The sequence below is a fragment of the Cydia fagiglandana genome, chromosome 12, assembly GCF_963556715.1.
Source record: "Cydia fagiglandana chromosome 12, ilCydFagi1.1, whole genome shotgun sequence".
Classification (NCBI taxonomy): domain Eukaryota; kingdom Metazoa; phylum Arthropoda; class Insecta; order Lepidoptera; family Tortricidae; genus Cydia; species Cydia fagiglandana.
In genome coordinates, this window is record NC_085943.1 from 9,536,999 (window position 1) to 9,553,380 (window position 16,382).

The window sequence follows — 16,382 nt, forward strand, 5'->3', positions numbered from 1 at the left end:
TTTTGCCTCTATAATTGACCACATCGCAACTTAAGACCTCTATAATTGACACTGTGCTAAAAAATCCGTTATTTTTGCTCTTGTTTTTACCTCTATTATTGAAACGAGTCTTACTTATTACCTCTGTAATTGAAATAATGTAGTTGTAGACAGCATAAACAATATTTTAATAGCAATGATCATTTTATTTATATCTCCATCCAGAATTCAATTTATTTATTGGGTATCTATCACAGCCTGTAGTAGGTGAAATAGTTTTGATCAATAAAAAACAAAGTAGGTATGCTTTTTACATTCTAATAAAACTTTCTTTTACAATTCAAGGGAATTTTTTAAACCCAAATGATAAGAAAATAAAGTGGTAATTAATGTAGTGTAAAAGTGCAAGTATAGACAGAAGCAATATATAGACCAGAAACCCAGAACGTAAGCGTGTAAATCTACTTTAAATGGTTATTTGCACCTCCATAAAAGAAATTTGTCAGAACGCAACCTCTATTAATGAAAACCTCTATAAATGACACAACGATTTTTTGAACCTCGTTAATTGACGCGACCTGCTTAAATGAAAAACCTGGTTTATTGACATAAAATGGCCGGTCCCTTGAGATTGCAATTATCCAGGTTCCACTGTATTATGTCACACTTCTACCCATAATAGAGTTGCATCGAACTTTACTGTGTATACGGCTTTTGAACGCAATTTCGTATGGCGGGCGATGGACCGACCTCTGAGCCTGATAATCTGTCAGTCTTACACATCGATCAAAGTTTTTAGGAGAAGACTTTCTTCATGTAGCATTTGCTAAAATAATCGAACGTCCATCTTATTTTTTTATGTAAGAGAGAGATATCTTAGATAAGAATTATTAAGCTTATAGTTCGTTTTTTTTAGCATTAGAAATAAAGTAAACAATCTTGATGTGTCTTTTAATTGGAAAACACATTTTAAAAATAAGTTACGGCAAATATGTAACAATTATATGAACCTAATACGATCATTTATGTTCTTTTGCTTTCATAAGTAATAGATTTTGATTTTTAAAAAGCGTTTTTCAATTAAAAGACATGTCAAGATCGCTTACCTTCTTGCAAGTTCTTTCTAATGCTAAAAAAACGAACTATTCTGAGTCCAGACACAGGATTGTTCTTATTCCAACAACCAGAGCAGAGGGGCTACCGCGAAAACAGAAATTCGCAAATTGCGGGGATCTTTCTCTTTTACTCCAATGAAAACGTAATTCGTGTGACAGAGAAAAATGCCCGCAATTTGCGAACTTCGATTTTCGCGGTAATAGCCCAGTACAGGCACAGATTATATAATAGTGTACCGGGAACACACCCTAAAAAACACACTCCTTATAGGTATTAACGCCTCCGATTTTTATACCCTGCGTGGCGAGGAGCTGCACCTTTTGCCTCACAAGAACATAACAACGGTAAGTGACATTGGAAAACCGCTTTGGTTTGAACTTGTAATTTATATAGTTTGCGAGAATACAGTAAACAATGTGCTTACTTAATGTTATTAAGAATGTCATTTACTGTTGACGGAGCAAGCGTTGCTGCAGTACGTATGATTATTGATCATACTTATATAAAATCTTTTTTTACAAAAAACAAGTAAATTTACTTCAAAAAGGGTAAAATAATGTTTGTTGTCGCTCCATTCCTCAATGCCATCAACAGTTCAGAAGCTAACTAATATTCTCGTAACATATTCACAAAAAGACAATTTGCTATTGAACTACTGACAATGACTAATAAGTCTAGACTAGGTTTAAACTTCAGCGCTACCTATATTATATAAATGGAGAAAGCTAAATTCGCAGGATTTGGTGACGTACTTATTGTCGCAGATTAAACACAAAGTCTCGGACACAAATATACTTACGTACCATCCAGTGTTGGGCAAAAAGTAATTGAATTACTAATTAACAATTGCAATTACAAAATGTAATTCCAACAAATAATTTCCATTACATGTGGAAAGTAATTAAAATTTTAATTACTAATTACAATTGCAAAATGTAATTAGTAATTAAATTACTAATTACATTTTGTAATTAAAATTTGTAATTTAATTACTTTTTTGAATTACAGTTACTTTTATAGAATGCAAGTTTTTGATCATCTTTATTTCCAAAATCAGATGAACATTTTGAATGGTTTTAAATTTGACTAAGCAACATTGTCAATGTTAACTTTGGTTGGACTGTAGCAAAGGGAGGGCTGGAACTTAGAATTTTTTTCTGATTAAGTGGTGTCATTAATAATTAAGATACTATTTTTAAATGATTGTAATGTGTAGATCACGTCAAAATAAGCATCTTTTACTGAAAAAACTTTTCTCTAAAATAAAAAATGGCTGAGTTAGACGCCTCCAAAGATTGATGTTTTTAAAGGGAGCTGGGACTTAGAAAATTTTCATCGCGAGTGGTGTCATTATGACATATATTTTAAATGATTGTAACGTATAGAACACGTTAAAATAGGCTACTTTTACTTGAAAAACTTTTTTCTAAAATTGAAAATAGCGGACTGTAACAAAGGGGGGCCGTTTCTGGGACTTGGAATTTTTTTTGAGAAAATGAAAAAAACAGGGGTTTTAAAACAGTTCTTAATAAAGTTTTAGAAAAAAGTTTTTCAAGTAAAAGTAGCTTATTTTGACGTGTTCCATAAGTTACAATCATTTAAAATATATGTCATAATCCTCTTAAAAACTCCCTTTAAAAACATCAATCTTTGGAGGCGTCTAACTCAGCCATTTTTTATTTTAGAGAAAAGTTTTTTCAGTAAAAGATGCTTATTTTGACGTGATCTACACATTACAATCATTTAAAAATAGTGTCATAATGACACCACTTTGTCAAAAAAAATTCTAAGTCCCAGCCCCCCTTTGCTACAGTCCAACCCGAAAGGCACCTTAGGTTGGCGCTTACGTCATTATTAGCGGCGCCCCAATACTAATGCGGTGCTACGCGACGTAAGAGCCGACCGCCATATTCAACGTGGTTTGTCACATAGTACCCTGTAAAGGTATGATTCCAGGGACAAAAAATATGTTATAACGTTATCCAGCGTATAATGGAATTCATAAAAGTTTTTCTTTATAGTTACTCCAAGTAAATTTGTTCATATTTGCATATTATTAAAAAGGTAAATGAAAAGTAATTGAGTAATTTAATTACTAATTAATGTAATTACAATTGCAAATTACACAGAAAATTTAATTACATGTAATTAAATTTTATGTAATTCAATTACATTGTAATTCAATTACATGTAATTCAATTAGTAATTAAATTACACGAGTAATTAATTACGCCCAACACTGGTACCATCGATACTATTGTTTATCAATCCAGAAATGGACAGGTACCTAAAGGCAGGTCCGTCTTAAACTAAGATGTTGGGGCCCTTGGGCACATATTTGGGGCCCTTTTGGAAAGTAAAGAAAGCAAATTGAACTAACATTTTTCTACAATGATCTTCTATTTATTATGGGTAATCAAATATACTGTTACTGCCTGTTCTTCGGGACCCCCTGAGGATAGGGGGCCCTGGGCACGTGGGCACGGCCCCCGTGTGCCCTTATGGTAAAGACGGTACTGCCTAAAGGTAACGTTCGGATAACAACTGCAGCTAACATTAAATTTACTCTTGCTGCGTCGTTATTGCCACAGCAGTATCTATTCTGTCACCTTCCTTGAATTAAGTGACGTTCGCCGTCGCATTACTGCCGCGTTTATGACGTTAATTCCCTCACTCATTTTATCAAGGAAATTGACAGATACAGCGGCGGCAACAACGATGCCGCAAAGGTAATGCAGCTGCAGTTAAAATCCGAACGTTACCTTAACTATCGGTGTCAATTGTTAGCTTGGTGAAACAGGGGCCAGATGACCGTCCTGTTTTCAGTCAATAAAGGGGCCCACTTATTAACAGTCCGCCGGACGGAATCGGCCTGTCAGTTAGAACAAAAAGTTGACAGTACCGAACAACTGACAGGCAGATATTACCATCCGGCGGACTGTTAATCAGTGGGCCCCTTTAGCAAAACAAAACTGTGCATCAATGTCACGTTTAAAAAAATGGAGATTAGATGAAAACAAAGCTCAGCAGAAGTCAAACAGATAATAATTATGACGTAAGTACCTAGAGCAGCGCAATTCAGATGAGCGATCTCGATAACCAAGAACAATGACTGTGAATTTTTCTAGAGTGGCATATCGGCTGTAATAATGTAGTTACTTAATCTGTGCTATTGTTTCTGATTGCGTAATTAGGTTCACGGCTCTCAGTGGTGATTAGGAATGCGTTTGGTGTCTGAAGGAATACACGCTTTCCCGATGACCGCAGAATCCTTTTAGTGTCGGTGATAAGTTGCAAGCGTTAGCGGGTTGTTAACGAATAAACATTATTGTACTCGGTTTCGTATAAAGGATGACTCACGTTAGACCGCGCCGTGTCCGGGCCGGAGGTTCAGGCGCTTACTTTTCTGTGACATGATAGGCGATCACGTGATGCTTTCCATAGAAAATGATGCGCCGGAAGCTCCGGCCCGGACACCGGAGCCCGGTCTAACGTGAGTAATCCTTAAAACGGACGGAACGGAGCTTTGACATGACTTAAATTTCATAAAAAACAACGGGTTGCACTCCGGGAGTACCGGCAGAAGTGAAAACTCAATGACATTGTAACAGCTCTTCGATCAGGTCACGTTCTCACATCTTACGTCTTACGAATCTTACGGTCACGTGACCTGTAGCGAGTTTAACATTGTTTCCCCATCACAAAAACTGCACAGCACCGCTAAAGAAGTAAAAAAAATGTGATAAAAGCCTATTTATATTCTTATTAGGCCTACACTTCTTTACATCGTCTATTGCTTTTTTATATGGTTCAGGTTGACATAAAGCGACGGGCTTAATGTTATTTTATTACTTACAGGTTTATGGTAAACTTAAGCTTTCATTTCCTGATCAGTTCCCATATCTTAATAAATAAATTGAGATTGAACAGAAATACTGGCAACAAGAGAAAATATTTTTGTAGAACTAAGGTACCTACCTGTATTTAGTAATAGACGGAGAAGTAGCCCCGGAAAATAGGCTGATGAATAGCTGCCAGGCCGATGAAAACCTGTCAGTGTGTAAGTAATAAGGAAAACTAATAGAATTTTGTTACTCCCATCATCATATACCTAGTACAGTAAAACGGGGTGAGTAGGTTTCGCGGGGAGAGGTGGGTTATGAATGGGGAGAGAAGTTTGAGAGGAGGGTGAGAAGGGATTTTAAGGCTACTGCTACAAACTAATGTATTCCAATTTAAAATGGAGCTATTGTAATACGCATAGTAAAAAAAAATCGATCCAACAATCTTCCAAAATCACCTTTGTATGAAAACCCCTCTCACCCCAAATACGAGGCACTACGGGGTGAGATGGGTTTTCCTCTTTATCGTCAAAGTTATGAAATGGGACTACCCAAATTAAAATACAAACTAAAATACAAACGTCCGGAACACTTATTATATAAACCATTCAGTTTTCATAAGTAAAAATAAAATTTTATCGAGGTTTGAATTTCAGTTTTGACCCTACTCACCCCATTTTACGGTACCTACCATTTTCTTAACTCTTAACAGTCTGAACCTATAACTAAATTCTTGTCCGATTAATTGTGCATCAAGATATATGTATGCTTGTTTGCTACCATCGCGGTATCTCATGCTTTGGACCACAGTATATGTTTGCGTAAGTAACGCGGAAGCGAGCGCGAGACGATGCTCAAATACTGCTCCCGTGAAATACTACCGAGTGCGCGAAGCTAATATTGGCCTTTTTAGGGTTCCGTACTCAAAAGGTAAAACGGGACCCTATTACTAAGACTCTGCTGTCCGTCCGTCCGTCCGTCCGTCTGTCACCAGGCTGTATCTCACGAACCGTGATAGCTAGACAGTTGAAATTTTCACAGATGATGTATTTCTGTTGCCCCTATAACAACAAATACTAAAAACAGAATAAAATAAAGATTTAAGTGGGGCTCCCATACAACATTTTTTGCTTTATGGTACGGAACGCTTCGTGCGCGAGTCCGACTCGCACTTGCCCGGTTTTTTAGGGTTCCGTACCTCAAAAGGAAAAAACGGAACCCTTATAGGATCACTCGTGCGTCTGTCTGTCCGTCCGTCTGTCACAGCCAATTTGCTCCGAAACTACTGGACCAATTAAGTTGAAATTTGGTACACATATGTAAGTTTGTGACCCAAAGACGGATATGTAACGTCAACAAATGAATTTTAAACATAAGGGCTACTTTTGGGGGGTAAAAGGTAAAATTTAAAAACAAAGTTTTGCAAACTATGTCGTGTTACATATCAAACGAAAGAGCTCATTGTGAGAATCTCAAATATATTTTTTTTATAAATTTACAATAAAAAATTGAACAAGAAAGACCGAAGTTGAGCAACGTCGGGCGGGGTCAGTACCTGGATGGGTGACCGTTTTTTTTTTGCCTTTTTTGCATTATGGAACGGAACCCTTCGTGCGCGAGTCCGACTCGCACTTGCCCGGTTTTTTTAACTAGATAAAGTAAGGAGAGTTAGAAATATTGTAATATTTACTCAGTCACTCACGTAGTTAATCTCAGTCACTCATGCACTGATCGAAACATCTCAAGCGTTTTTACTAGACCTATAAGTTACATCTTTAAAATCTTTATTTACTTAAAAAACCTAATTCATTATTTACATAATGAATTAGGCTTACGCCTTACACTAAATTACATAACGGAAAAAACTTATTTGTATCAGTTTCATTGGGATTGAGTCTCTCTTTCCTGAACTAGGACAAAACATGTGATCACACCTATTAATATTCTATTGACATAATATTGGTTTTTCTTCCTCTTTTTATTATTGTTTTCATAGCAGGGGTATTCTTTTAATACTAAGCATAGCTAACGGAAATAATTTAGTTTTACATTTTCTAGCGAACATATTTTCATAATAACACTGGAGGTATCACTAAATCACATAAACTTAATATAGGTACTTAATGGTCCATCAAAAGAGAACCAAAGTTTTTATTTATCGGAACTTTTAACTGGCTAGGTACTATCATCTCTATTAAATTTTCACAATTCTTGTCTCTCCCAATCTTCTTCTTCCGTAATTCCGACGAGGCGCTTCGTTTCATCCCATAAATTCCTTGTCAATACCGTATCATTCGCAAACCAACTACTGTAGAACATCATACAGTCTCTAAAGTGTTTTCCACTGTCGTTTTCTACCCTCGGATCGATCCCCAAATACACTGGCATGGTGGCTACCCTGTCCAATGGCCGACCAATCAGCTGCAAGCCAGCATTCAACAACGTCTTCAAAGCCTCATTGTCCAAATGTCTGAAGAATTCCGACTTTCCCAGTCCCGGATCCATACTGTACACATTAACTCCTTGGCCTTTCACCCTCTTGTCCATTTCCACCGTAAATAGTATGTTTGCTAGCTTAGCGTTGCAATAATATTGAAAATTGGTGTATCTGCCGACATCATTCATGTGTTCGAAGTCTATAAAACCAAGAACCAACGCAAGAGAGGATACGTTGACCACTCTACTCGGTGCAGACGCCTTCAAAAGAGGGAATAACAGAAATGTCAGCAGAAACGAACCAAAATAGTTAACTTGCATCATAGTCTGAAGGCCGTCTTCTGTCAGTCTATCTTCCAGACCAATGGCACCAATGTTGTTAATTAACATGTCCAACTTTGGCTCTTCCGTTATTGTCTCATGTACGAATGTCCTCACAGATGTCAGTGACTCAAAATCCAAGGCTCTAGCGACAACGTTGTTGTGTTTTGCCGCGTTTGTAATTATATTCCTCGCGTCTGCCAACTTGGCAGGGTTTCGGCTGGCTATGATGACCTTGGCCCCTCGTTTGGCCAAGTTCTTGGCTACCTCCAGCCCAGTGCCGGACGTTGCCCCTGTCACGAGGGCCACTTTTCCGTCTAACCGGATGTCAGATTCGCAGCTGGAAAACTCGTCACGAGCCATGTTGAAACAGCAAGAATAATGTCCAGTTTCACTTGTTTTTGGTTATGAACTGAGCAAAATGTAAAATAAAACCTTTAAGGCGAGAAGGTCGGTCGGCTTTGAAGGTATGCTTATTGTTCTTCCCAACGCCTACCAAACTCCCTTCTCAGGCGCACCTGTACAAGTCACCCTGAGGCTCATTATAGATGTGTAATGGGAGATCTCTTAAGTTGGTTAATCGACTAAGAATATTCCTATTGCATGGTTATTAAACCTATTAATAAGCTTAACGGCCCTGAACTTAAAGGCAAACGACACTGGCCGTGCATAATTTAAACATACACGCACGGTCAAAATTAGAAGAACGCAATAAAAAAGGTTTAATTACTTACTGGATACAGCACCTAAAGCAATTTCAAAATTAGTAATTAAACTTTTTTTCCGTTCCTCTAAATTTGACCATGACCTCTTAGTAAAAAACCGGGCAAGTGCGAGTCGGACTCGCGCACGAAGGGTTCCGTACCATAATGCAACAAAAAAAAAACAAAAAAAAAAGCAAAAAAAAACGGTCACCCATCCAAGTACTGGCCACTCCCGACGTTGCTTAACTTTGGTCAAAAATCACGTTTGTTGTATGGGAACCCCATTTAAATCTTTATTTTATTCTGTTTTTAGTATTTGTTGTTATAGCGGCAACAGAAATACATCATCTGTGAAAAATTTCAACTGTCTAGCTATCACGGTTCGTGAGATACAGCCTGGTGAAAGACGGACGGACGGACGGAGGGACGGACGCACGGACGGACAGCGAAGTCTTAGTAATAGGGTCCCGTTTTACCCTTTGGGTACGGAACCCTAAAAAGTGTACATACATATTGTAAATATATACATAGCTAACAAGAGTAGTATAACATATTATAGGAATACCCACCACAGTATACTTACCAGAGCTCGGTACCCTAAAACATAACCTGATATTTCATTTTACATCTTTTATCGTACATGAATTTTACTCTTACATATGTACTAATTCTCCTAATATATACCTACCTAACAAAATAACGACAGAATTATAAGTCAGTAGGTTCATCAATACGATGATGATATTATACGATCATGTACATATTATTTTTTGAATTTTTATACCCCTTATGTAGTCCCCGCGTTAGCTTAATTAAAGAACCGCTATAACTGAGCGTACCTAACTACATATGGCCTAAACTTTATGTCTTCTTACCTTAGCAACAGAACACAAACAGTTGTTGTAAACAAAACCCGGTCTAGCGGTATTGTAGTCCAATTAGGAGTGCCACAAGGTTCTATTTTGGGTCCATTCCTGTTTTTGGTTTATATAAATGATTTGCCATGTGTAGTAGAAAATCTTTGTGAAATTGTTCTTTTTGCTGATGACACATCATTACTTTTTAAGGTTAATCGTAAATCTACCGATTACAGTGTAATTAACAGCACACTCGTTAATGTACTAAACTGGTTTACTATGAACAATTTGGTTCTTAATGCTAAGAAAACTAAATGCATTCGATTTTCTTTGCCGAATGTTAAACCAGTCGATACTAAGATACTTTTGAATAATGAATGCTTAGAGATGGTAGATAAAGCACTGTTTCTTGGTTTAACATTGGACAAAAATCTACAATGGAGTCCTCATATAAGAACACTAGCAAACAAATTAAGTTCGGCCGCTTACGCTGTGAGGAGAATTAGACAATTGACTAATGTTGAGACAGCTCGCCTTGTTTATTATAGTTATTTTCATAGTGTAATGTCATATGGTATTCTGGTTTGGGGCAAAGCAGCTGACATACAGACTATATTTGTCTTACAAAAGAGAGCCATTCGTTCTATATATAATTTAAGGGTGCGTGAATCATTAAGAGAACTTTTTAAAGAAATTAATATTTTAACTGTAGCTTCCCAATACATATATGATAGTATTATTTATGTTGTTAAGAATCTAGACTCCTTCACTAAGAATTCTGATGTCCATAATTATAATACTAGAAATAAAAATAAGCTTGCTATCAGAAAGTTTCGTGTTCGTAAAGTACAGAAGTCATTCGTTGGGCAATGCATTCATTTTTATAACAAGTTACCTGAGGATGCTTTAAGATTACCCTTTCCAGCTCTTAAGAATTACTTAAAAAAGTCATTGATGTTGAAGGCTTATTACAGAGTCGAGGACTACTTGACAGACAAACATGCATGGTCCAAACCAGAAACTGTAATAACGACAAGTAGCAATTAAAAACATTGTATTATGTGTAGAGTTAAAGGTGACTCAGCTCAGGTAAGAAAGCACATTAAATTGTATGAAAGCATCTCATAACAATCAGTTAGATTCATATAATATGTATTCTCATTTCTTTTATTGATTTTATTTTCTTTTCCTTTTGTATGATTTGATTTGTTTTCTGAAAGAGCTACGTATTTGTGATGTCATGTACATATATGTTTATTTTTTATATCAAATTCTATAAAGTTATGTACTCACTGAGTATAATTGCATGAATTCTATCCCACCAAAAACATAAATGTAAAAAAGGAGAGCCAAGTTCAATACAAAAATTATGCTTGGCTGTGGGGCTCGCCGCAAAAAGAATGGAGATCTAAATGAGTGCCACTGCCAAGTTCTATGCAAAATCCAAATATGTTTTGGATACCTATAACAATTGCTGTTATTTCAAAAAAATGTGAGATCTTAAAGTAGGTTAGATTTGACTTGGCCAGTTTTCATTATATCAATCATTTTATATATATTGTAATTCTGATAAAACCTGGCCAAGCCAAATCTAACCTGCTTTAAGATCTCACATTTTTTTAAATAACAGCAATTGTTATAGGTATCCAAAACATATTTGGATTTTGCATAGAACTTGGCAGTGGCACTCATTTAGATCTCCATTCTTTTTGCGGCGAGCCCCACAGCCAAGCATAATTTTTGTATTGAACTTGGCTCTCCTTTTTTACATTTATGTTTTTGGTGGGATATCAATACTTTTTGTAAAGAAAACTAGGCAGGTATTGAGATTTAATGTTTTTTCTTGTGTTTCCGCTGTATGGTTTTTACTTCTGTTCTTTGTATAATTATGTGGTACCGCGCGCCGCCGACGACACACCGTTGGCCGGTTGTTTAGAGCGTATTAAAAGTTTTTTGTATGGGGACACAACTTATTTTTTGACTAAACTTTATTTTAATATAGCAAATAAGGCCTGATTCGAAACAAATTTGACAAATTCAGAGTGATTTTTCTTGGATATTTTCTAGCTTACTTTATATATACACTACGACATTATAATTATCAGAATCACAAAATTATTATACCAAAAAAATTTTTTTTTATCAATTCTAAGATGATCAAAAAAATCAAATAAACGCCGCCGTCTTTTTAATTAGGCGCCAAATTGCTGTCAAAAACTTGATAAGTATGGAAGAAACTTGCACATAACTAATTTCCAACATAACCTGTTACCTAATATTATACCAATACTGAAAGGTAATTTCATTGCAATATCCATGAAACAATGAGGATCTAGACATATCTTCAAATATCTGGCGTATCAGGAATTTCGTCGATGTGGTGTCAGTTACCGGGCATTGGTTACTTTTCGACAGAGAAATCGACACCAACATCACTAAAAGAAACGGTTCGCAGCTTTAGTTTAATAATGCGGATTTCCAATATTACTTTGATAATATTTGGAGATGATCCACGATGTTTATGAGGCAATCAGCATGCTTAAGCCAGTACCCTCGAAATCGGACCAAAAAACTTGATTCAACAAAGTCCCACAGTATTGACCTATTGAACGGTATGGAGTGGAGTGTCCAAGGAATTAGTTCGTTAAAACAACAAAAACTATATGCAATATAATATTTCAAAATAAACATTGTTCTTGATAGGACTCAAACTAAGAAACTGTCAAAAAACACTGTCGGATGTATGATGGAGGGCATACAACAAAACTAACGTCAGGAGCGGGAAGAAATGGAAAATGATGAATTTACTTATAAATAACAATTTTTAAACAAATTTTCAATAAATTATGGAAAAACAAATCTTGATTCAGCTAGCTTCAGTACCATTAATAGGGTTTTCAATTTGGCAGATTGAATTCGAATCAGGCCTTATAATAATACATATATTGGGGTAGTTTCAAATATCTGCTTGTAACGGTTCTAACGCTACAATAAAAAAATATTTTTTTGTATGGGGACCCCCCCCTATTTTTTAACTTTTTTTTATTTTTAGATTTTTTCCTACGCTTACACACAATAACCGAGCTGGATTCCAAATTTCATCCTTCTAGGTCATCTGGAAGTAGGTTAGGTTTAGGTACTTATATCAGTCCCAATAAAAATGTTCTTTTTGTATGGGGACCCCCCCTATTTTTAAACTTTATTTTATTTTTAGATTTTTTCCTACGGTTACACACAATAACCGAGCTGGATTCCAAATTTCATCCTTCTAGGTCATCTGGAAGTAGGTTAGGTTTAGGTACTTATATGTCAGTCCCAATAAAAAGTGGTTTTTTTGTATGGGGACCCCCCCTATTTTTTAACTTTATTTTATTTTTAGATTTTTTCCTACGGTTACACACAATAACCAAGCTGGATTCCAAATTTCATCCTTCTAGGTCATCTGGAAGTAGGTTAGGTTTAGGTACTATAAGTCATAAGTCAGTCTTAAAATTTACGACTTTTTGACCTTCATACCTTTATAACCGTTTGAGCTAGCTTCATGAAATTTGGGCTTCTAGATATCCTTATGGATATAATTAAACACACGTAGTTTTATGTGTTTACGTCAAAGATGTTTTGAGTTATAGAAGGGTCAAAAGTGGCACCAAGTGGTTCGTGTAATATTACACTCGGCGCTGGCTAGCCAGTTCCTTTGCTTGAACTTGGCTTGACACGCTGCCGCGTGTCTAGATAGTAATTTAAATTGTATTTTCTTAATTACTCGTAATGCATGTTAATTATAAGATGTAATAATGTTTTGAAAAGATGTGTCCCGCCGAGTTTGTTGCCGGTCCCATATTGGGATACCCTCCTCCAATTGAGGGGGGATTTAAATCTTCTCGGGGCAGAGGTGTACGGTTGGAGCCGGTAAATTTATTTGACGTTCATAAGCGCATTGTAATATGCCTACTTGAATAAACTATTTTTTTTCTTTATCTTATCTTATCATACATATTCCCACATATAAGTCGGTGATGAAATTTAAGAGTAAACTTTATTTTTCTAAGAGTAATAATAATTATGTAGTTCTCTATTTGCCATATGCGCAAGAGTTTCCTAATGTCCCGGGCAACAATGAATAACCGTATTGTGCGAAACGGGGCGTGGGAATGCTTTAAACTTTTCCGGTGCTCTACCTATGACACAATGAGGATAAATTTGAACAGCGTAATGAAGATGGCGCTGCAATCATTTAAAAAAACATGTCATTAGATGTACCAAATCCAAAGAGATAAAATCCATAAACTTTATATCTTTGGATTTGGTTATTTTGATCTCTCTAGCTCCAAGTATATCTGTATTGCCCGAATATGCAAGAGACCTTATAGAGACTTATAATCGCAACATAATTTCGATTTTCATTTTTCGCGGTAGGCCCTCAGTCTCAGGTTTTTTACCTCTGTCTAAAGACAACTAGAATGCATATAACATATTTATCTAAGCTGCCCGCAACTTTATTTACGTTAAATTATCTCACTTCAAAACTATTTTGGTAGGAAAAGGGAAAAGACAACTCATTTATTTCCAGGAAGAAGGGGACAAACATGGCTGAAGACGACTAAATAGCTGCACTTTATAAAGTAAAATAGATATACACTATAACTTAACAGTGTTACAATAAGATAAAGAAAGTGAATAAGGTTCTACATAGTACATAATACCACAAATATTATATTCTCTAATGTATGACATTCGTTTCCCAGTCTTCATCCGCACTAATTTTAACAAGTTCCTTCGAAACGTCCCATAATTTTCTCCTTAGTTCTTCGTCACTTGCTAACCAGTGGTTGAACCAATTCATGCAGAATTTGTAATGTTTGCCACTAACATTTCCCAACTCTGGTGCAGCAGCTAAATACGCTATCTGAGCTCCGACCTCTTCTTTCGGCTGACCGACTAATCGTATAAAGAAATCAGCCATGTCTCTGATACCACTCGGGATCTGATTTAAAAGATCCGTATCTGGCACTACGAAAGGGTCAAAGCTATTAGCAGTAACATCGTCACTATTTAAGCGTTTACTCAGCTCAACGTTAAACAAAGTCATAGCAAGTTTAGAATTGCTCAGCGTTTCTATGAACGAATATCTTCCAATGTCATTCCAGTGGTCAAAATCAATGCTCCCGATATACATCGACCCTGCTGACCCGTTTATGATCCTGCTTGGTGCAGATTTGTGCAGAAATGGAATCAATAGGTAAGTGAGTAGAAAGGTTCCGAAATAGTTCACTTGCATGGTTAAATTTAGTCCATCTTCCGTGAGAACATCAGGCAGGCCTACAGCACCAGCGTTGTTGATTAGGATGTCTAGTCGACTTTCAGTATTAGTAGTTTCACTCACGAAATCCCTGACAGATTTGAATGATCCTAGATCCATAGTTTTGTATCCAATATCCTTGTTTCCAGTTTCTTCTTCGAGCTTGTTCCTAGCTAGTTTCAGTTTGGTTTCGTTGCGGCTAGCTATGATGACTCTAGCTCCCCGGCGAGCTAGATTCTTAGCTGCTTCATAACCGACTCCTGAGCTTCCACCAGTCACTATAGCCACTTTGCCGTCCAATTTTGTCCCAGTTTCACACATATTCCTTGTAATTTTATAGAACACAAAGGCAACATACGTTTTAGCTCGGGGCCAAAATCAACACTGAGTAAACAGGAACTATTCATACTCATACGAGGTATAAAAACAGGACGAGTATTGAATTTAAAGATGATTGTACATGCGTCATACAACTCATACATCATAATTAATAGGTATTGTTGATAATATTTAGTAGCGTATTTGTGGAAGTTTTTTAAAGTGTTTTCTGTCATTCTTAATTATCAAACTTCTTACTCAATGTAGTTAAGGTTAACTAATTTTGCACGCGGCACTGGATCGAGTCTTCGAGCTTTAGGGATTAGCGAAGCTCGGAGTAGCGTGATACTTCTTTAAGTCTCGCGGGACCACAATTCTATTTATAATTTTATATCTTGAATTTAACTAGGTATTCCTTGCGGCCTAGGTATAAACCTAGACGCTAGTAGGTACGACTCCATTGCCCACGGGACGCATTAAATATCGCACAAATATTGGTAACCTAAATTAAAAAAGTCAAAGTATAAAAATACCTACCCCATTTCTGCAAAAATAGTAATTACCTACGTACTATTATAAGGACAATGCGCTTGCTTCAAGGGAATGTACTTATACATACATATGTGAATGTACGTACAAGGGATGTATGAGGGATGACACCATTGAATAATCGCTTGGCATGTTTTATTCATTATATAAAACGTATTATTTATTTTGTGATAACACTTGTAAGCGTTATTGGTCCTAATTTCACCACTAATAGTGACGAACTTAGGGTCTCTATTGTTTCCCAAATAGTTTTAAGTCTTAATGTATTGTTTTTCCGAATTTTCGTTACTCATAGGTAATTGGTTTTTCTCAGAAACGCGTAACTTTTCAGGATTGCCACAAAACAAACCTAACCTAACCTAACCTATCTATAGCATAACCTTAGAAAAATCCTGAAAAGTTAACGGTCTCAGTTTTATGACTAACGATAATATGTCAAACAATACATTATGACTTAAAACTTTATGGGAAACAAAGGGACCCCGACGAACTTATTATGGCGTGCAAATGGTTAGATAATAATGATTACAATAAGCAGTCTGCTTGAGGATTCAAGGAAGTAACTGCTCGTAAATAATTCACAATAATCAACATTAAAGTGAAAGATCAACACTTCGTCTATTATGCAACAAGTCTCATGAAACTTGAAACTATAAAATTATGGATTCCTTCTTTCTTGAGCAACCGCCTCACCAAAACATGAATGTGTGGGATATTTCCTTGTACCTGATGAATAGTTATTATTGTATTGAAGACAGTACATTTTATTAGTACCTAATATGGATGCTTTAAGTGTTTCTTGTTCTCTCTTCAATTGAACATTAAATTTCATTGTTGTTAGAGCTCTTTCCCACTGACATACAGTTTTTTGCGGGTACGGTTTTCTGCAGGATCCAGTTTTCTGTAGTAGGTACCTACGCGTGCAGTATCCCGCAAACAGAATGCTCGTGTGAACGTTACT

The 16,382-nt window shown here is 36.3% G+C and overlaps 2 protein-coding genes across 2 annotated transcripts; both read right to left on the bottom strand.

Annotated features, from left to right (window-relative positions):
* Positions 1 to 7,139: 7,139 nt before the first annotated feature.
* LOC134669234 (retinol dehydrogenase 11-like) lies at positions 7,140 to 8,120 on the bottom strand. Its single transcript, XM_063526745.1, has one exon. The coding sequence runs from the start codon at positions 8,055 to 8,057 to the stop codon at positions 7,140 to 7,142; it is 918 nt and encodes a 305-aa protein (XP_063382815.1). The 5' UTR covers positions 8,058 to 8,120.
* Positions 8,121 to 13,799: 5,679 nt separating this feature from the next.
* Positions 13,800 to 14,924, bottom strand: LOC134669235 (retinol dehydrogenase 11-like). Its single transcript, XM_063526746.1, has one exon. It carries the CDS (start codon positions 14,873 to 14,875, stop codon positions 13,976 to 13,978), a length of 900 nt encoding a protein of 299 aa, XP_063382816.1. The 5' UTR covers positions 14,876 to 14,924; the 3' UTR covers positions 13,800 to 13,975.
* Between the last annotated feature and the right edge of the window lie 1,458 nt (positions 14,925 to 16,382).

Bases quoted from the DNA above. Each gene is read 5' to 3' on its own strand.
- LOC134669235 (XM_063526746.1), bottom strand. From the start codon at position 14,875: ATGTGTGAAACTGGGACAAAATTGGACGGCAAAGTGGCTATAGTGACT.
- LOC134669234 (XM_063526745.1), bottom strand. From the start codon at position 8,057: ATGGCTCGTGACGAGTTTTCCAGCTGCGAATCTGACATCCGGTTAGAC.